This window comes from Coptis chinensis, chromosome 8 (genome assembly GCF_015680905.1).
Source record: "Coptis chinensis isolate HL-2020 chromosome 8, ASM1568090v1, whole genome shotgun sequence".
Lineage (NCBI taxonomy): Eukaryota > Viridiplantae > Streptophyta > Magnoliopsida > Ranunculales > Ranunculaceae > Coptis > Coptis chinensis.
This window is the reverse complement of record NC_141463.1, coordinates 73,749,108-73,772,358: the sequence shown is the minus strand read 5'-3', so window position 1 is coordinate 73,772,358 and position 23,251 is coordinate 73,749,108. Positions and strand designations below refer to the sequence as shown.

The 23,251-nt window shown below is 36.6% G+C and overlaps 1 protein-coding gene and 1 long non-coding RNA gene across 2 annotated transcripts; both read right to left on the bottom strand.

Moving 5' to 3' along the window:
• Positions 1 to 16,838: 16,838 nt before the first annotated feature.
• LOC147482938 (Ribosomal protein L24e family protein) lies at positions 16,839 to 18,572 on the bottom strand. The gene is made up of 5 exons (XM_086576008.1): positions 18,421 to 18,572; positions 17,685 to 17,796; positions 17,475 to 17,588; positions 17,217 to 17,353; positions 16,839 to 17,136 (listed from the first exon to the last, which is right to left on the bottom strand). The coding sequence occupies exons 2-5, from the start codon at positions 17,763 to 17,765 to the stop codon at positions 16,977 to 16,979; spliced, it is 492 nt and encodes a 163-aa protein (XP_086432134.1). The 5' UTR covers positions 17,766 to 17,796; positions 18,421 to 18,572; the 3' UTR covers positions 16,839 to 16,976.
• Positions 18,573 to 22,745: 4,173 nt separating this feature from the next.
• Positions 22,746 to 23,251, bottom strand: LOC147482937 (uncharacterized). The gene is made up of 2 exons (XR_015203841.1): positions 23,150 to 23,251; positions 22,746 to 22,882 (listed from the first exon to the last, which is right to left on the bottom strand). It is a non-coding gene; the product is annotated as an uncharacterized LOC147482937 (long non-coding RNA).

Genomic DNA, 23,251 nt, shown 5'->3' with positions numbered 1-23,251 from the left:
GAAGACCGATGAAATGTTTTCCAAGATTCATTTCTTTCGATAGAATCCTCATGAATCATTTTCAGAGGCTTGGAATCATTTCACCAATCTACTTATAGAGTGTCCACACCATAACCTCGCTAAAGACATGTTAGTTTGTGCCTTTTTCAAAGGACTTCTACACCACCATAAAGAAGTCCTTGACATAATGAATGGGGGTAGTTTCTTAAGTAAAGGAGCCTCGGAGGCTTATAAATTTTTAGAAGATCAGACTAAGCGGAATAATAATTTGAGGTAGTGATGACATCTCCCGTTCCGCTAGTTCTACAACATTCTAAAGCGCACGGTATGTTTGAGATGAAACCCGATCCATAACTTAAAAATTTAATCGAATCTCTAACTAAAAATGTAGAGGCTATTTCTGTCCAACAAAAATATATCCCCATCATGAATGTCAACTCCAACACATGTAATTTCTGTTTGAGTCCAGAGCACCCGACTCTATTGTCCTTTCATTTTATTTAACAACAAGCATTACAACAAGATAACGTTTTGCTCAATTAATAGTTATCCTATTCCTAACACCCTTGGAGACAACACCCCCAACTTCAGGTTGGAGAAATAATCAACAAGTAACAACTCCAGGATTTAATAATCAAAATGTTAGGCAAGCAAACAATTACAACCAACCTCCACCACGACAAGGACAAGGTTAGGGTAATTATAATAATTATAACAACCAAGCACAACCACAACAAGGTTAAACACAAGGTCAAGGTAATTATAATAATTATAACAATAATAATTATAATGCAAATTAAGGTATTGTTCCGGTTAATAATAGTAACTATCACAACCCACCCATAAATAATCAACGTGACATAGTTCCTGTCACACAACCTATAGCTAACATTCTTCCACAACCGGATCATTTCGATACCTTTATACAATCTCAACAACAGATTTTGCAAGCCATCCAACTTTCCTTACAGCAGCTAGCTCAAGAGAAAGTACAACCCAAAGGTGTGTTTCCAGGACAAGCGATACCTAATCCTAAAACACCAAACACAGCCTTTGAGGTGAACGGTAATACTAGTACGGAAAATGTAAACATATGTGAGCTAAATGCCATCACCACTCTCCGTTCTAGTAGAGTGGTTGACAACAATGTAACTATGCCTATAGTTACCCCACAAGTAGTCCCTACACAGGAGATTGAACTAGATACCGAAATGAAAACTGAAGAGCCTACCCCTGTAGAGGTACCAGTTAAACCACAACCTAAGAAACAAAAGCAAAGGTTAGACATCGGTTGAACCATACGCGCTAAGAATAGAGACACCACCATTTCCCCAAAAAATTAGCTATGTTAAATAGAGATACAAACTTTGACGAGATTAGGGAAGTAATTCAAGAATTTAACGATTAACCTACCCTTTCTCGAAGCAATTAAAAAATTACCTCACCACGCTAAGTTTCTTAAGGAGTTGTGCACTACTAGGCGTAGGACAAATATTCCTAAAGGCGCCTTTCTAATGAACAATTTCCAACTTTAACAGAACATAATGGAATTGTGAAGTACAAGGACCCTGGTCGTCCTACTGTACAATGCACCTTAGGAGATTCTCACATGACCACCGCTTTATTAGACCTAGGGGCAAGTGTCAACTTACTCCCGTATTATTTATACAAACAAATAGGTCTACAAGATATGCAACCTACTCAAATGATGTTGCAATTAGCGGATAGGTCTATTAAGTACCCTAAGGGTGTGGTTGAAAATGTGCTAGTTAAGGTCCAAAATTTCTACTATTCTGCTGATTTTGTTATCCTCGATACAGAAGTCGTTAATGACTCTGTTCCGATCATCTTAGGGTGTCCATTTTTGGCAACTGCCAACACGCTTATAAACTGTCGAAATGGTTCGATGTCCTTGTCTTTTGGCCATCTTTCGGTTGAGGTAAATGTTTTTAAAATGATGAAACAATTACCAGATTCGTCTATAGATGGAGAGATTAGCATGATCGAGAGATTAGCGCAAGATTACTTTAATAACACGTTTCCAGAAAAACCATATGCATAAATTCCTTTCTTTTGGAAGTTCAGATTTTGTCGATGATTCCAACGTACAAGAAGTCAACACCATCTTTGAGTCTACACAAATCGTAAACCCTTCGGCTGCTCCATATACAGAGTTTGAAGACCTAATGCCTAAGCAAGTATTCATTACTCAAGATGAGGACACCCCAGAAGCTTTTATCGACATACCAACCACCCCAGTACTTAAACCTCTTCCTCATGAGTTAAAATATATTCAACTTGATCCGGATGGTAGCCATCCGGTAATTATATCTTCTCTGTTATCTAAGGAGGAAGAGACACGTTTAATCAGGGTGATTAAGGAACATCGTTCTGCGATTGGTTGGTCCCTAGCCGATATTAAGGGAATTTACCCTAATGTGTGCACTCACCGTATCCATTTGGAGGATAACGCAAAGACTTCTCGTGAACCTCAGCATCGTTTGAACCCGACCATGAAAGAAGTGGTCAGGGAAGAAGTCTTACGGTTACTTGATGCGGGTATCATATACCCAATCTCTGATAGCAAATGGGTCAGTCCCATTCATATAGTTCCAAAAAAATTAGGGATTACAATGGTACATAATGCCAAGGGTGAATATGTTGTCACACATGGTCCTTTGAAATGGAGGATCTGTATTGATTACAGACGTTTAAATGCCATGACATGAAAGGATCATTTTCCATTACCCTTTATAGATCAGATACTAGAACGTTTAGCTGGTCATGCTTTTTACTATTTTTTGGATGGCTACTCTGGCTATTTCCAAATTACTATTGATATTGATGACCAAGAAAAGACTACCTTTACATGTCCTTTTGGAACATACGCCTATAAACGAATGCCTTTTGGCCTTTGTAATGCTCCTGGTACCTTCCAGCGTTGTATGTTTCATATATTTAGTGACATGGCAGAGTGTTTCATGGAAGTATTCATGGATGATTTTTCTATCTATGGAGACTCTTTCACTGACTGCCTATCTAACTTATCTAAGGTTTTGACACGGTGTGAAGAGAAGAGTCTAGTTTTAAATTGGGAAAAATGTCATTTCATGGTAAAAAAAAAGGGCATAGTACTAGGTCACATTGTATCTAGTGATGACACAGAAGTTGATAAGGCCAAACTAGATAAGATAGCGACTCTACCTATACCGGATTTGTCAGGTGATATTAGAGCCTTTCTAGGCCATGCGAGGTTTTATAGGCTTTATCAAAGATTTTTGAAAATAGCTAGGCCGCTAACTAATCTGCTTTTAAAGGATGTCATCTTTGATTTTAATTTTAACTATAAACAGGCTTTTGAAACTTTAAAAGCCGCCTTTAACTGCACCCATTATACTGACCTCCGATTGGTCTAAACCTTTCGAACTCATGTGTGATGCTAGTGATTATGCGGTTAGTGCTATCTTTGGGACGTAAACTAGATAATAAATCCACTATTATTTATTATGCTAGTAAAACTCTAAACGATGCTTAAAGGAATTATACTACTCTTGAAAAGAATTATTAGCTATGTTGTTTATGCTTTAGATAAGTTTAGATCCTTATTTGGTTGGTTCTAAGACCCTAGTTTACACCGACCATGCGACCTTTTTAGGTACCTTCTCGCAAAGAAGGATGCTAAGAAGATATTAATCCGATGGATTCTCCTCCTGCAAGAGTTCACATTAGAAATAAAGGACAAAAGAGGGGTCAAAAACGTAGTTGCCGACCACTTATCTAGACTGACAAACGACGATGATAGTGATTCGGAGTCCATAACCGACTCTTTTCCTGATGAGTATTTGTATGCTATTTTTCTACACCATGGTATCGACATCATGAATTATTTAGCGGCTGATGCTATTCCTTATGATTGGTCAAGAAATGAACGTAAGAAGTTCTTGGCCAGAGTTAAGCTATACTACTGGGATGAACCCTACCTTTTTAAGTATTGTACATATCAGATTATTCATCGTTGTATTCCCCAGTGGGAATATAATGAGGTTCTCTCATTCTGCCATGAAAAAGAGTGTGGTGGCCATTTCAGTGGTATGAAAACAGCTGCTAAAATTCTACAATGTGGGTTTTATTGGCCTACTCTCTTTAAAGATGCCCAAGTGCATTGCAAGGCGTGCATTCTTTGCCAACAACTTGGGCGAATCACGAAGCGTAATATGATGTCATTGAATCCAATCATGGTGGTAGAAATTTTTAACATATGGGGCATTGATTTCATGGGTCCCTTTCCAGTTTCCCACGGCTTCATCTATATTCTAGTTGTCGTGGACTACGTGTCTAAATGGATAGAGGCCATGGCTTGCCGTAGCAATGACCATAAAATAGTTGTGTTTTTTGTTAAAGAGTATATTTTCTGTCGATTTGGCATTCCCAAGGCCATCATTAGTGATGGTGGAACACATTTTTGCAACAGAGTTGTTGCATCTCTTGTGAAGAAATATGGAGTTACACATAAGGTAGCAACTTCGTATCATCCACAAACTAGCGGACAAGTAGAAGTTTCTAATAGGGAAATCAAAAAGATCTTAGAAACAACTGTAAATCCTGATAGGAAAGACTGGTCAAAGCGTCTATCTGATGCCCTATGGGCATATAGGAGTGCTTTCAAAACTCCTATAGGTATGTCTCCCTTTAGACTTGTATTTGGGAAATCTTATCATTTGCCCATTGAATTGGAGCACCATGCTATGTGTGCTATAAAAAGCCTTAACTTCAATTTTGATGAGGCGGGTGTCAAGCGCAAGTTGCAATTGAATGAACTTGAAGAAATCCGTAGCGATTCTTATGAGCTCGCAAAGGATTATAAAGCTAACATGAAACGTGTTCATGATAAGCAAATTTTACAGCAAAGAGTTTGTGGTAGGTCAAAAGGTCTTACTTTACAATTCTTGTCTACATATTTTTCCAGGAAAATTAAAAACTCGTTGGACTGGTCCTTTTCTGGTTACTGAAGTCACCCCTTACGGGGCAATCACCTTAGTAAATCCCAAGGACAACAGTACCTTTCAAGTAAATGGCCAACGGTTGAAATATTTTCACAAGCTATTGTCCCCTGATGTAGAGGAAGTCCTTTTACAAGATCCTGTCTATGAGGACTGGCCTTTTTCATTGGTGTACTTTCTTTCATTTCCATATATTGGTAAGTGCACTATTAAGGTAATCGGGCCTTCCCTATGGAGTGTGTGGCTGTAAGTACCGGATCTTAAGTCCACGTTTAACATAATTCACGTTTTCCACTCTTGCATGTTTTATCAGTTTTTTAGTCATGTTTCTATATGGTGTGAATTATGTCTTTATTGCTTTTTTGTTTTCCCTTATATTAATCCGTATTCATAAATATATATATATATATATATATATATATATATATTATATAAATATATATATATTAAAATATATATATATATATATTTAAAAGTAATTTAGGAATTTGACTTTAAAAGACCCACATTTAAAACAAATTTTCTAAACTCTGTTCTATAAAATTTGTTTGGGGGTGGGGTGGTGGTATTTCCATCCTCATGGCCCATCCTCATCCCATACCTAATATTCACCTCAAGGTCCAACTTCATCACGTGGCTAGTTGTTTAGACAAATTTGTTGTGTTTCGCTGTTATTTAGTTGTTTTTATGGTTTTTATTAGTTCGGATGTTGAATTTGAATTCAGTAGATTAAATTTGAATTCGGCAGTTAATTGTGTTTGATTTCAATTTTAATATAATATGGTTCTTTTCAAATTGTACATTGTTTTTATCGTTAATCTCACCTTCCTGAATTGTTTGGGGGTTGTATTATTTACTCTAGCATGATTTCTGATATGATCCCCCAGTTTAGGATTTGTTTTGGAGTGAGGGTTGAAAATATTGCCGCTATGGGCATCCCTATGAATAGATATGGTGGTAGGATGAAATCTCAATTAGTTAGGCAGTTTCTATCCTAAATTCAACCTAAAAGATATTAGGGTTGTTTTGGAATAGAGAATATGAGTTGTTTCCGTTTTCGGTTTGGAAATTTTATTATTTTCGGAAATTGCCTTAAAGCTTTTTGGCAAATTTCCGATTCGGTTTAGCAATTTAAAACCTATAAAAATTGCATTCATTCTACACTCACAACCCCAACTACATCTCACATTCATCTCTCATGTTTCATTCCCACTTTACCTTATTTTTTTCCTTCGCGCCCGCCTAATTGAGCCCTCCCCGGCCTTTTTGCATCAGATGGAGCGCCACCTGCCCTAAGCCTGTCGGAGAGAATTCTACCCGAAAGTAGCGACTGCGCCTTCTCCAAAGACAAAGGCTGAGTGCACATGTGCCCAAGTGCCGGAATTGAAACTCAACAGAAGCACCAGCGCCAATCCTGCATACCTTGGCGACTGGCATACCGACCCCAATGGGCACCAAAAATTTCAAGTTTTCCGAGGGTTGTTCCGGGATATATAGTTGCAGCTGTTCTAGAGGGTAGTTTTGTGATGACTTCTCCTATAGTAATACCGGAGCAGTCTTTTGAACACTTGTTGGGGAGCGAGACTTATGGACATTGGTTCCGTGAAAGGATCATGCAGTTCGGATGGAGGCACCCTCTAGTAAGTGAAGACGACTCGTATTCACCTAAGCTTACTGAATTTTTTTTACAATAATGCTAAGTTCTATTATAACCAGGATGGAGAACAAGAATTCTCCGTCACGGTTGATGACACACCACTAGAATTCAATAAGTATGTGGTAGCTTTAGTTTCAGGAATACTTATACCTGATCATATTCACACGTGGGGATATATGACCGATAATGCATACCTCTATGACTATACATATTTCCATGAGTATTATGGGGGAGGGGTATTTCGTATAATGGACCAAGGGCGTTACAACATAGCCCTTGGTAGCCTGTCCCTAAACGTAGGCACCACTATGTTATTCATCGATGAATATTTTAGGGGATTGGCGGTTTATCTCGTAAATAGTAAATTTGGTGACGTTTTCCTTGCTTTAGCTGAGGGACGTCGCCGATATGACAGTCCCTGAGTATTAGTGGCTAGTCTTAAGAGAGCCCAAAGTATGCGGCATAAGTATCTTCTTATGCCTGTTTTGGTTTGTTGTATCATGCTCAGTTGTCTACCTGAATTATGTACCCAGTTCACGGATTGGAAAAGGGTTGAAGTCATGAGACCCACCAATTGGGTGGTTCGCTCATTTTGAGTAATGACTTGGCTGGGATGGCAGGTGCAACCTCATTTGGTTGCTCCTTACACCGCATCAGACATAATAACACTAGATAGGTTAGCACAAGTTGACGACACACAGCGGTGGGCTTGGCAAGTTATCATGGCATGGCAGGACGCGAAGGAACCTCCTCTCTTTGTAGAGGGAAATGAAAATGCTTAAATGGGAGTTAAGGTTAGTATTTATTTCAGTTAGTGTCTGCTTATGTCCCAAGCAAATTTGTTTCTCATTAACCCCATTACAGGTGGAACTCTTATAGAGTTGTGTCAGTTTTGTTTTCTATATTAGTATGTTATAACCTTGTTTTGCAGATGTTCTGGAATTTCACGTGTTTTAATGGTATTTTTCTACCCTCTCTTTAAGGACAAAGCATGCTTCTTGTTTGGGGGCATAGAAACACGTGTAATTAAGGCATCTGTTAGGATATAGATATGTATAATATGCACTTGTTTTCTAGCTAAAAAATTCAAGTATTTTAAAAATATAAATAAAAAGTATGCTATACACTTAGGAATATTGGTATTGTTTTCTTTCTCTATGCTCTCAATAATCTAGAAGTCTCACATAGCTTTTGCATTAGAATAGTTTTTTGAAACTTAGGCTAATATGTAGGTAATAATCCTTGCATCTATTTATAAATATGTTACATGAGTATCTATAATTGTTGGCAGTAAGTTTCTGAAATCTAGGCTAGAGTACTTATTCTACAAATCCTGTGAGAATATAGCCTAAAGCCTTATATGAGTGAACATTTGAGAAATGACACAATGGAGAAGTAAAATCCGGATAGAAAAATCACACGTCCACTTGCTTGATCACTATACCATATCCTAAGCGAGAAATTTAGGCCCTCTTTGGATCGATATAGCCAGAAATTCCAACCTATGAATTATTTTCCGCTAATTAAGCCCCTCGAGCCTTTCTTTAGCCTTTCATAAACCACAAATCGTTTACCCTGTTACAAAACAAAACAAAATAAAAAATCAACCTATCCAATTCTTTGAATAAGTTTGAGAATAGAGATGAAGAACAGAAAAGAGAATAACCTTTGAAATCAAGAATTCGTTAGTCGCTTCAGAAGAGAAAAGTAAGTTTCCATCCAAATAATAAAATAAAAAAAATAAATAAAGAGTTAGAACTCCAAAAATAGAATCAAGGAGTCAAAAGCCAAAGAAAAAAAATATATGACTAAAGATGGAAACAAAGTGTAAAAGCAAAAGTAAATAATAAGGTTTTCTTTAGTTACATAATATGACGACTCTATTATCTCAGACTTGTTCTCTTTGAATATCCATTTCCTTCCTTCTTAAACCATCTTCTAATCCCCGCAACACCTAATAAAGACTTCTAGCTCAATTAGGAATAGGTTAGTGTGATAGTAAGTGGCAGATGTGTTTGATCGACTTCGGCTTCCTTGTGTGTCATTGAGTTTGTAAGGTAAAGTGTGCTCACTGCACACTGGAGTAGCGAAACTTGAGCGGAAAAATCAAAGTGGTTTTTGTCTTGACATTCATGTGAGGACCTACTTAAGGACGCTATTCCGAGTTTTCAGAAAAGGACCTGCTAGTTCATCTCATAGTATTACTCATTGTAAATATGTTTATTTGTAGATGATAGATTATTATGCATATATTAGCTTAGGTTTAGACTTGATTATTCTGTATTCATTGCTAGTGAGATGTATAAATAATTGAGACATAGATAAGGAAATAATAGTTTTATTTCTGAGTCGTTGTAGTATAGATAAAGTTTGTGAGTACCTTCACTGGAAAACTCTCACAAGGCTATAACTCGTCTACTAGGGAATTCCTAGTGGTTTAAGGCCTTGTTGCATATGGTCAATGCAATCGCACTCGGTGAAACGAGATTAGTTAGAACTCCATTTTGGTCACTTATGCTAAATTCTCATATTTGCTTGAGGACAAGCAAAATGCTGTTTGGGGGTGGTTTGATAAGAGCCCAAAACTATAGTTTTAACCCCTTAATAATACTACTTTTAGACCAATTATGCGAGTAATAAATAAGAGTTAATGCTAATTACGTGCTTTTATGTATTTCAGGCATAGAACTCAATTATGTGTAGAAATGTGCCACTTTGGCGATATAAAGGAGCAAAGGGTTGGTTGCTAAGAAGTTCTGTGATAAAAGCCAAGATTCAAGGAGACAAAGCCTTTATGAAGCCCTATCAAAAGCTGAAATAGTCAACACAGGCAAAAACAGTGCACAAGTCAGCAAAACTTCCGAAGACCATATCTTTGGACTCAAGCCTCGGATTTGGGCCTACCTTACGTCAAAACGACCGGCTTGGAAAGAACTTTCCAATGGTCCAAGCCTTGACCCAATCAGAGGAGCAGAAAGTGGATGAAAAGTCTGGTTAAGTCAAAGCCAGCTGAAACGGGCTCTGTGGACTGAAGAAATTAGGCTTTAGGCTCAATTTTCCGGCCCAAAACATGGCTCCTCAGCCTATGCACGAAATTGTGGATCTGGTCTCCTCCTTTACATAAAACAAGACTTAGTTCTTAAGAAAGGGATAGTTAGATAGTTTAAATTTTAAAAAAAAAAAAAAAAAAAAAAAAAAATTAGAATAGCTTCTAGATCTAGTTTTGGAATTAAATTAGTTAAATTAATTAGTTTCATACATTGTTTTAGATTAATTCTTTGAATCATAGTTCTTCATTGATTAGATAAATAAAATAGTTATTTCTTGTTCATTTCGATTTTGTCATTTAAAATTGTTAGATCTAATTTCAGTTGTTGTTTTTCAATTCTTAGTTATTAATTTAGAATTCAATTATTGTTCAGTTAAATTTAATAAAGTTATAATCTTTATATTACGTCTAGTTTTAATTCACATCGTAGTATAATTCCCATCATTGCTCTCATTAGACTTTGAATTGATTAGTCAATCTAGGAAACTTGAATGCTAAAGAACTAAGAGTGGAACGAACTTTTTACTCCACTCTATTTCGATAAAATTGAGAGTATAGAAATCTTTGATAGCAACGCGTAATTAAGTTTAGTTTCACTTACGTTTTGAGTTTCATCGTTCATTTCGTAGGTAAATTATTCAATTTTACGTTTATCAGCAAAGTTGCAAGCTAGCCACTTCATATCAAAAGTAAGGTTAGAATTCTTGAGGCATTACATGGCTGGGAAGGTGCATGGTAGTAATATTAAGGCAAAAGGGAAACCTATGAAGAAGGCGTCGACTTTCAGGGGGGTACAACATGTTGTCAGAGAGCCTCTCCAACAGTTATAGCCTACTGTGATGCTAACTGGGCAGGTTGTATCTACGATAGAAAGTCTACAACTGGATTAATCATTTTTTATGGATCATGTCCAATCATTTGGAGTTCAAAGAAACAAAATACAGTTTCAAGGTCAAGCACAGAAACAGAATATAGAGCCTTAGCTCACACAGCAGCAGAAATTGCTTGGTTATGCATTCTGCACAGAAGATCAAATTGCATACATATTTACCAAGGGTTTGTCTTTTGCAAGATTCTCTAAACTTCAACAACGACTGGCAGTTTTACAATCCCCAGCAACTACAACTTGAAAGGGTGCATTTTCTCTACTGAGAAGCTCATTTGGACTTCATCTCAACCGATCTTGAGGGGGTGTATTAGAGTATATAACTTAATATATACAGTACAATAGTACCACTAGATCATTAGATAGAATGTACAGGTGTCAATATGTAATAGACCTAAGGGTCCACTATATAAATGTAATACTGATTCAGAGATCAATAAGACAGAAATCATTTTCTCATTATTTGTCATGGTATCAGAGCCGTGCGCTCAAAAGCAAAAAAACGATCCGCCATTAATGAATTCTAGATAGCTTCTTAATCAGCTTTCTTCCGCGCAAATCATCTCTTTAAATTAGCAAATCAACTAATCTTCTTCTTCACCGATCAAGAATTCAAGAAATTGACTACATCTCATTTCTTGATCTCTAAGTTTCTTGATCAATCTATCTATCTTCAATCTCAAAGATTCACGATAAGTTTTCTCTGAATCTCTACTATTTTCTTCAATTTGATAGAAATCATTAGAAATTAAACTTCTTGTTATCAATTTCATCATCTCAAATTACAATTCTTGTTATGACAAAGTCATCATGACAACTTTTGGAACAACAACAATTCCAACTTCTTCATCAATCTCAAATATGAGTTATGTTAACATTGCAAACATTGTTACTGTAAAGTTAACAAAGGATAATTACCTCTAATGGCGTCAACTCTTTCTTCCAATTCTTATTAGCAACAATTTACTAGGGTTTATTGATGGTAGTGAATCATGTCCCTCAAAATATGTGGTTGATTCAACTGGAACAACTACTAGTACTGTGAATTCAAAGCATATGCATTGGATGAAACAAGACCAGACCATTCTTATCTGGATGCACGCTACTATATCAAAATTTATTCGTCCTTACATCATTGGCACATAAACCTCAAAGACATTGCAGATTGTTTTGGAAGAGAGGTTTGCTTTTATGACTAAAGCACACGTGAGTCAGCTGAAATTAAGATTGGAAAATACAAAGAAAGGAAATTTAAGCATGTCAGTTTATCTACAGCAATACAAAGAAGTTTCTGATTTATTAGCTGCAGCTGGAACTATTCTAAGTGATGTTGATATTGTCCACTCTAACATTTTACATGTTCCAAACATTTAACAAAATCTTTTATCTGTTCAAAAATTTGTTACGGATAACAATTGCGTAATTACTTTTTCACCTACTTCTTATATTGCCAAGGACAATGCATTGAGGAAGATTCTTTTGCAAGGGACTTCTGAAAATGGAATATACCCAATGAAATTTCACCACCTTCAGATCATTACAAGTCTCCAGCTCATTCATCTCATCAAGCTATTTCAGCACAACTTCACTCTTCAAATAACACAATCAATCATAATGCCTACATTGGAGTAAAAACTACTGCTTCAGTGTGACATGACAGATTAGGACATCCATCTCATCCTGTTTTCATCAAAATAATATCATCTTCTAGTTTACCTGTTAGTGGGAAACATACTCTTTCATTTTGTAATGCTTGTCATGAAGGAAAAATGACAAGACTTCCTTTTGTGCATTCTCTTTCATGTACTAATACTTCTCTTCAATTGATTCATAGTGATCTATAGGGACTGTCAATTATTCCATCTATCAATGGATATTTGTGCTACGTGTCTTTTGTAGATGATTTTTCCAAATATACATGGATTTTTCCTTTACATAAAAAGTCTGACTTCTTCTTCATTTTCAAAGTATTAAAAGCTACTGTTGAAAACAAGCTTGAAAGAAAAATCAAAACATTTAGAAGTGATGAAGGGGGAGAATACAAAAGTACTATCTTTAAATATTTTTTACCAGCAAATGGCATCATTTTACAATATTCTTGCCCACACACTCCTCAGCAGACATGTTGTTGAAATGGCCAGATCTCTTATCTGCAAGAGTAATCTTCCACCACAATATTGGGTTGAGGTGTTTCAAACAACTACATTTCTCAAAAACAGAACTCCCTCTCTAAAACCAAACTCTCAAAGTGTCTCACCATGGGCGAAACTATTCAACAAAACTCCAAACTACTCTATTCTCGGAGTGTATGGATGTGCTTGCTTCCCCTAGCTAAGGACTTATACCACGTACAAATAAACTTCAGTCAAGAAGCACTGAATGTGTCTTCATAGGGTACAGTCTAGACCACAAAGGCTATGAATGCCTCAATCCTTCAACTGGAAGAATCTTTACCTCAAGACATGTCATATTCAATGAACTTCATTTTCCATACAAGTCCTGTATTCCTACTTCAGTTTTATAACTTCCATCCACTACAATTTCTTCACCTGAAAATCATTCTTCTTCATCTATAGAATAATACTTCTAATCAATACTATTCCACAAGTTCAACAAATTGTCAACCCTCCACAACATCATATGGAAACAAGATCCAAACATGGAATCTTTAAGCCAAAGACATATTTCAACCACAACTAAACATCATATTTCACAAGCCCTTCTCTCAAAACTTGAAAACAAAATCCCAATTCCAACTTGTTTTTATCAAGCTGTCAAACATCCAAAATGGAGAGAAGCCATGCAAATTGAATACAATGCTCTTATTAAAACAAACACTTGGACTCTTGTTCCTCCCCATCCATCACAACATATAGTTGGCAACAAATGGGTTTTCAAACTAAAAGAAAAGGTTGATGGGTCCATTGATAAGTTCAAAGCCAAATATGTTGCAAAAGGATATCACCAAAAGCCTGGTGTTGATTTTACTGAAGTATTTAGTCCCATAGTGAAACCTGCAACTATCAGAATGATTCTTGCATTAGCTGTGCAACATAATTGGCCGCTTAAGCAATTGGATGTCACAAATGCTTTTCTGCATGGTGATTTAGAAGAGGACGTATATATGGCTCAACCCCCTGGTTTTGTTTATCCAATAAAGAAGGATTATGTGTGCAAGATTAACAAGTCACTCTATGGTTTGAAACAAGCCCCAAGGGCCTGGCATGAGAAACTAGTAAATGTTTTATTGGATTTAGATTTCACACTTTATGAAGCAGACTCTTCTCTAATGATAAGAATAACATCAACATATGTTATTTTTCTTCTAATTTATGTAGATGACATCATATTAACTGGAAGCTCAATGTCCAACTGTACTCAGCTAGCCTCTGAACTAGAAAAGAAATTTGATATGAAAGATTTGGGTAATCTTCATTATTTTTTGGGCATTGAAGTTAAAAGGATAACTCGAGGGATGTTTTTGTCACAGTCTAAATATGCTTTAGATCTCCTGAAAAAGGCAAAGATGGAAAGAGCTAAGCCTTGCAACACTCTTTGCTCTAATACAGTAAAGCTTGATAACACTTATGGTGACATTTTGTCAGAACAAACAGAATATAGATCCTTAGTTGGAGCACTCCAGTATCTAACTTGGACAAGGACTGATTTATACTTTGCAGTTAATCAAGTTTGCCAATTCATGCATAAGCCAAGAACTCCACACATGGCTACAGTCAAAAGGATATTAAGGTATATTAAAGGTACTCAATCTCACTCATGGTATTCAACTACAGAGAGCCTCTCCAACAATTATAGCATATTGTGATGCTGACTGGGCAGGTTGTATTTATGATAGAAAGTCTACAGGATTAATCATTTTTTATGGATCATGTCCAATCATTTGGAGTTCAAAGAAACAAAATACAGTTTCAAGGTCAAGCACAGAAGCAGAATATAGAGCCTTAGCTCACATAGCAACAGAAATTGATTGGTTATGCATTCTTCTTAAAGAATTAAAGGTATATCTTCCTCAACCACCACTACTATGGTATGACAACTTGAGTGCTATATCATTATCCTTAAATCCATTGTTTCATGCAAGGACAAAGCATATTGAGGTAGACTTTCATTATATTAGACAAAAAGTTACAAATGGTTCTATGAAGCTTCAACATATCTGCACAGAATATCAAATTGCACACATATTTACCAAGGGTTTGTCTTCTGCAAGATTCTCTAAACTTCAACAACGACTGGCAGTTTTACAAGCCCCAACAACTACAACTCAAGGGGGTGCATTTTCTCTACTAACAAGCTCATTTGGACTTCATCTCAACTGATCTTGTGGGGGTGTATTAGAGTATATAACTCAATATATATAGGAGTACCACTAGATCATTAGATAGAATGTACCGGTGTCAATATGTAATAGACCTAAGAGTCCACTATATAAATGTAATACTGATTCAGTGATCAATAAGACAGAAATCATTTTCTCATTATTTCTCAGTTGTGTCCCATGAATCATCAGTAACAGCATATCCACTGCCTACTTGCAAATCCTGCAAAATTTGATGAAACTTCACCCCCCATCATTCCATGAGACCAGGCACTACTGAATCCTAAATACTGAATGACAGGGAAATAAAGATCTTGCCTCAGTAGCAATCAACAACTTTTACAAAAAAGTCATTATTCATAACAAAAACGATAGTTACAGAACAATCATCTTTCCCTAATATACATTTCACAGTTCAGGTATTTTTCCCTCGAATTTCATCACAAACTCTTCCAGGAAGACTTTATCAGTCAAAGTTAACACTCTATGTAAGCTGCAAGTTTTCTTAACAAGACCATTTGAGACTAAAACTTTGATAACTGAGATCCTCAGAATAGTCCTCTTCTCCAAACTGAAGTTGAGCACCAGCACCACTGGGGTTTTGGAAATTAGTAACGAATCGTAACCGTACCCATCTGAAACTCCATAGTGCTCATAATATTCTTTTCAGATAACAACATAAAGACAGGTTGATTTCTGAACGCCATGCATATCTCCTTCTCAGACCAACCCCAATTCTTTAAAATGTCACATTTTGCATCCCAGGAAGATTTGCTCAAGGATGGCAAAACCTTGATTGCTCTAATAAATTGATATCGTGAAGGATTAAATTTCATTTTCTTAGTTTCCTCGACAGCCTCACTGAACCTATCCATCAATAACGTGTTAACATTTCTTCGTACTAGCTTCGAAATAATTGTCGGCTGCTAAGTTGATGTTACCACTATCACTCCACTAAGTTGAAGTATCTCCCTACAGGGGCAACCACAAGTCAAGCAAGAAAGGGAACCACGGGAAAGAAAAGATGCAACACAAGAACTAAAATCAGCAATGATAATACCAAGAAGTTTAGAGATAAATTTAAGCAACCAGAATTTGGTGGTTTGTTCTTGTTCTTTCCGCAGTACGACTGGCTTAGATATGACACAGTCAAATAAGTATGAGCTTTGAAGTTCTGAAGATTAATTTTTGCAAACGAAATTACTTGTACGCCTGAACTAAGTTATTAGTGTCCGGCCTAATTAGAGATCACTGAGTTTTCCCCTCCAGTAAAATAGATACCTACTGTCTTGTCAATTAATCTTGAGGTTACTGAATTTTAAACGTTCAGCAAAATAAAGGCCTAATCCCTTGTCAGTCAGAGACTGCACAGTCGTCAGAGAAAGCTACCAACTGAGCCTACTCCTGTATATTACTACACATGGAGAACTCAAAATTTTCCCGTCAGGTGAAGAAATTTGTATTACTGAGGAATTTGGCGCCAATGATAAAGGGAAACTCTTCACTAGACCCAAATTCTACAACAACTCAAAAAACTAATCACCAGACACCCCACCACCACCACACACCGTTTTCAGCATGCTCTTAAAGTACACTGGTGAATAGCCATACACGGATCTAGGACCAAGAGTCCAGGAAACCAGGACAGTGCCAAAAATGATGTAAAATTCACATTTCCGGTCAGACTCTTCAACAAATCACAATACAAGACATCAGGACCATAAAAGAAAAAAAACTAGTACTCCAAAATTTTCTTCACTTGGATAAAAAAATAAACAAGGTTTTGAGATAGATAGCCTCCGGAAGAGGAATGATACATAATGAAACGACACACATATTCCAAGAAAATGAAAGATAAAACGGACACCCTAGTTTCGAAGCCCTGGTTTACAGATTACTCTACTGAATGAGCATAACTTAATGATGATAATTTAGGGAAATGTAGGTGAGAAAAATATCACTGCCAAATAACAAATCTTTATCTCTAGTTTTAAGTTCCAAAACAATTCGGAGGATTAATACCAAAATCCAAAAGATACATAACATTACTCTTCCATGGCACGATTTTCCTGTGTCTGCTGTTGGGGAACCTTGTGTTTTCTTGCTGGTAGAAGAGAGACAGCACCAGGAGCTTTGACCATGTTGATGCTCTGTTCCAACTCCGTTTTTGCCTCTTTTTGCTCCTTCTCTTTCTTTCCCCCCATCCTGCCAATACCATTTGCCCAATGTTCAACAAGATCCTATTATGTTCTACAATCAAACAGAAAGATGGGGGAAAAACTAACCTGATTTTATGATGGGTTTCCGCCCTAGCCACTCTGACTTTATCAATCTTCTTAATGGCCTTCAAGGTGTTCTCTACAATATCCCTGTCATATCTCTCAGGCCTGTTTCGCTTTCTCTCGAACTCAAAGGTTGAATCCTAGACAAATGTACAAGGGGAAAAAGAGAGAACAAAAAACATCAAAGCTCTCTTCTGTCTTGGTTAGGTAGTAAATTTCATAATTACAGGATCACAGAAAAATTGAAAAGACCGCCATTACCTGTGTCATATCCTTCCCATGCAACCGTCTGTACGCCTTGGTCCATTTCACCTTTCGAGGATTCCTCTTCATCTTAAAGTTCTTGTGGCATTTCGACCTGCAAAATCGGAATATCTGGAAATGAAACGCGTGTCAAAAGTCAGTAGTATTACCAAAGACTTCAAACCTAAGTGTATGCAATTGCTATTTAGGTTTTACAGAAAGCTTTACCTTTGCATCGTTGCGTACAAATTGTATACCATGCCCCGGATAGACAGTGGAGGAACAGAACCAACACTTCTCTAATCTCATTGCACTTGAGGGTCAGAAGAAAATGAATTCCCTGCAGGGAAGTTGGGAAAGGTTAACTACGACATGGTAAGAGCATGCAAAAGACAATACAACTGCACTGTCCACCATAATACTAGTACCTTTAAAGAATATAAATTGTAAATGTAAGATAATTTCTTTTTAATACTAATCATCCAATAATAACTATATGGAGAATCTATCTTCTCCTTTTCCTTTATTTAAACAGTAAGAATAATTTATTCACCAGAAAAGTAAGAACCAGAAAGAGCATGTAATTGACGCACTAAAAAACTAGATAATTGTACATCAAACCCCAATGACACCCGTAGTCTCGGTTTGAGCCAATTTGGAAACAATCAAATCCTTGAACAGGTTTTCCTTTAAACCACTGGTTGAATTATCCCCATTGCTTGAAGCCATGACTCCAAAAACAGGTTTATGAAATATAAGTGTTTCGAAATGGGGTATAATACTGGTTGGAAGCCAATAAATCTTTATGTCGCGAATTACTTTCATACATTAATCAATCAGTACCTATCTTTCTATTGGTTCTCTAAAAATCTTGAAATAAGAAAGGACACCAAAGCGTCATGGCAAAAAAGAAGTAATCTTTAGAGATAAAGAGAAAAGAGGAGACAGCTAGAAAAACGCTTACCAGATGGAGGCGGTTTTTGTCTGCAAAACCTGAAACTTGGAATGAAAACGAGAGAGGGTTTTAACAGTCAAGGTCGATTTTTTGTCAAAATTGGTCGAACCAAGTTTTGGGGCAGTTTCATTCTGGCTCTTGGATCTAAAAACCCTAAGCCCAATGTTTCCCGGACCGATGGGCCCAATTAAAATAAGGCCATGATGGCTTTGAGTTGCAGGAACACTAAACTAAGTGGGTACCATTTAACCTGAATCGGAATTGAAACATTAGAAAAACATATAACTGGGGTAAAACCCGCCTATGGCCGGATTAGCCTAAAATAAAATAACTAATGACTCAAAAGCCTAAAATCTACTTGAATAAATAATATATGTATATTTATAGCTAATGATTCATTGTATACTTTATTTGAAGGGTTTATGTTTTTCTAATTTTTTTAGAATGGTTTTGACAAAAGATTTTATTTCTATTTTGGGTTATTATTATTCTAAATAACAATTCTTATCATCCACCTATATAAACTATATCAAAATATAGCAACAATCAAGAAATATAACACGCACTCAAAACATACCATATGTTTAGCGATAACCGAATTATATTCATTACGCACAATGCTTTATTCTCAAGATTTGAAGTTCTTCTACTTGAATATTTGCTTCATAGAGCTCTTCACGCCTAGTCATGAGTTAGTTGTAATTCACATCTAGTACTTCAAACTTGTATATCTGTTGTAGATAGCGTATGACACAAACAACATTTTTGAGTCAACTTTCTTGGTTTGGTATGTTCCAAATGATGTTTCTATGCTAGGATAATTTGGATCTTGATGGTATTCTCTTAGTATAGGCACATTGATTGCGACATCCGCTACGCATCGATAGTTCTCAAATCATTAATGGTTCTTCATAAATCTTTTCTTTTTGAAAATTTTCTAAGTGCACTCTTTTGAAACATTGTGTTTTGTTTTGTACTCCACGATCTTCTTGTTGTATGTTTGATTCTTGTTGTATGTTTGATTATCTTATTTTTTATTATAGTAGTTTAATAAAAAACATATATTGTCATGGAATAAATTGTGTTTAGCATTATGTGGTTGGTATATATATATTTCATAGGGTGAAGAGTCTTTGTAATTAGAAGTTTTTTAATTACATCTGGAAAAGGACGACTATGAGATAATGATACTATCCTAAAATATATAGTTATATGAATCTTATACGATTTTATTGCAACATTACTTTTTCCACGCTGATTAATAACTATTTTAAGCATAAAAGAGTCATATCTGGCGAGTTTCTCCATTTGAACTTGCAAATGGCACTATTGTAACCGGCTTTACAAAGACCGTCGTTCCAGCTAATTTTGTTGTTTTGAGTGCTTCTTTGGTGGCTTTCCTGATCCTAGACTCCAGAGAATTAGTCTTACTTAAGGTCTCCTGTAAGAATTATCACCAAGTAGAATAGGAGTCAGTCATGTCGCCTTATTAAATTCCTGGTCCTAGACCATGGGCGATGTGCCCATTATATATATGGTAATGAACCGTGAACGAATGTTCTGTATAGAAGACATGAAACTTACATGGAGAACTTACATGAAAATAGTAGTCAACAAATAAACGTTTTCAAAACAGTAAGATCTTGGGGAAGAAATGAAAGAGCATTTTTGAAGTGTTGTGTGAGCACTGGACTTTTTAAAACTAAACGGTTGAAACAAAGACGGGTTTGCAATATCATATCAAGATATTAATGGAGTCACATCAACCGCCCGATTATAGATTACACTTGATGAATTAGAAATGGCAAACCCGCAAAACCGCCAAACCCCTAATTTAGAAATCCCAGATTATCCGGGTTATATAATCCCCACAATCATCGATTTGCCTAATGGTCTTGTACAAAACGGTGCATCTTGCAACAAATGCGGATGCACCCACAACAACAATGACATCAGCTTTGTCCTCCAGCCATAAGCCATGGCGGGGAGCCTTTATACGTCCCACTCGGGGAATTCGTTAGTTATATCTTGTTCCAATTCGGGCAAGTGAAGATTCTTCGTGTCATCCGAAGATTTCGAGATTATCGTTACCACCAAACATGGGGTTGATATTAGCCAAGGTCTTAAAGCCGTTGTTCCTAATGCATCTCATTGATAATACCGCCCGGAGCATTATCGATGTTCCTATTCGCAGATCCCAACCATGCCTCAGAAGCAATTGGCAAGGATCTCCATTTGTGGCCCCATTTAATACATTAAAGGTTGCCTCACCTAAGTCCATTTGCATTATGCCCACTTGGTGATTGTTGTTGCACCCTTCCTCCACTGTTATTCATCATCTCATGAAGCTTCTTTGGATCGGATCAAGCAAATTGGCTGCCTTGAGAAGACTGTGGAACGGTTCTCACAGAAGTGCACCATTTATTCGGGTCTGCTTTGTTGAGGTCTGGCGTGGGGTTGACAATCCATTTCGGAATGTTTTGCATTGATCCCCGAATCGAAGATTCATGACCTTGAAATGGAGAAGTTTGTTCCGAATTGGAGTATTGAAGGAGAAGCCTCTTGTTGAAGCGCATTAGGATTGAATTCATGGAGTTCTCACTATAAGTTCGATAATTGCCGAGAGCCAATGCGGTTTGTCTTTGAAGTATTCAAGACTCCACTTCCAACCATGTGGTTGTTATTGTTCATATGACTACTAAGACCGGGATGAATTGACATAACATTACTCGGTGTGTTGCGATCATTTGGTAGACCATGAGCACCACCAACCTCAACGCCTAATTTCCCCGCAATTTTGCATTTGGAACTTAGCCGCAGCACTTTCGAGGATAATTCTTCAAGCTCTCGCATAATGCAAGTACAAAGTATTAAATTGTAAATCAAATGCCGGCTTTGTCTTAAATTCATACGTCAAGTCCTCGAATTGCATCCTCGGCATCTCGCTCATCATCCATATAGACAAAAGCAAATCCTATAACATAAAAATCATTCAGAGAGGGAAACTTAAATCATTTGTTTTACCGGTTTTCTGCCTTTTCGTTCCATTTGTATCAAAAAGTCCATTTGGCAGCGTAGATGATGGTCGTGCTTTTAGGTAGTAACTCTACGGGAGGCTCGGATTTTCGATATTCCGCTTTGTCCCGCTTTTAACTTTGTCTTTGAAATCGCCTGTGCAAATTCAACCATTAATAGTTGTTGTTGCATCGATATCCATGCCATCAAAGAAGCCTTCGTGAAGAGAACCCCGACTCTCATGTTAGAAATCGCTGCGTTGTGCATTTGGAATGGATAGACGGATTACTTCCCCTTCTCCAATTAAACAACTGCAATAGATGGTTCCTTTATCTAGTTTTTTCGATGCAAGTGGCTTCACGTAAGTCAAAGCAAAACTTTTGATTTTCCATGAACCATTTCGGAAGAAACAAAGATCCAAGAACTTGAGAACCCCCGAGAGTGCGGGCCCAATCTTCTCCAAGCATACCTAATCCTATAATTTTCAACAATTCAGTGATTAAAATAGCAACAATCGTCAATGATAGTTACTACCATATCGAATGAATGAAAAAAAAGGACAACTAAAAAGGTGTTCATGGCTAACAAAGAAGTAGAGAGCTCACTAACACCAGTATAGTACTCTAGTCCTAAAGAAAATGTTTTGTTTTCTGTTTTGTCATATCGATTAGAGCTATAAAGGATGACCCGATACCCAGAAAAACCATATTTGGAGAGAGAAACCAAAAGTCCAATCCAGTTTTAGGGTGTTGATGACGAAAAAATCATTCAAAGAAGGAAACTTAAATCATTTGATTTACCGGTTTTTCTGCCTTTTCGCTTTCATTCATATCAAAAAGTATCTTTGGCGGCGTAGATGATGGTCGCGGCTTTAGGTAGTAACTCTACAGAGGCTCGAGATTTCCACGATATTGATCTTGTCCCGCTTTTTTAACTTTGTATTACGAAATCGCGATGTGCAAATTCGAGGCCTTTGTCAATAAACTTAGCATCTAACTTAAGTATTTTAATGTATTGGTTCAATATAGTCTTGCATGGAGAAAGAAAGGAATGACACCGTAAAAACAAATCTTGATGATCTCTTATATATTGAAGCAAAAAAATAGCCAAAAGTAGGAGGAGGTAGGTTTCACAAGACTTTTATCGACCTATATATCATAGATGCAGTTATAGCTCTTTTAGTAAACGTCAGGAGGGTGTCTACACCGAAATGGATAAAAAAAATCGAAGTATATATATAATATATGGATATTGTCCCCACTGATTTCAATGAAAAGGACGAAGCATTCTAGCATTCCATCCTTGCATGAGCTTCCTTAGTCATGCACCATGGAAATATCATATTACACCAATTGAAAGTAGATTTCATAATTGAAAAAACAAAACCTTCAAAGTGTTAAAACTCAACTTGATGAGCCGTATTAAAGCTCCTTCTTTGAGTTATAGCCACTTTGACCTATAGAGGTAAACACATACAATGATACAAACAAAATGATAAATATATGTACACATAAAATTAAATATGGAGAAGATGACCAAATTAAGCAAGAACGGAAATGGATACATATGAAGATGACCAAATTAAGCAAGAACGGAAATTAGGGAGGAACTTACAGTGAAATGAGATTGAACTTACATATGAAGATAAACTTACACTGGGAATGCCACCTTGAAGAAAGAAAGAAAAATAAACTTACACATATGAAGAAAGAAAAATGTATACCTCGTGATCACCACCTTGGCCTCCCTCGGGAGGAATTTTTCCAGGATGGTCAGGAGGATAAACAATAACAAATAGAAAATTTTTTTGCCATGGGATGTAGAA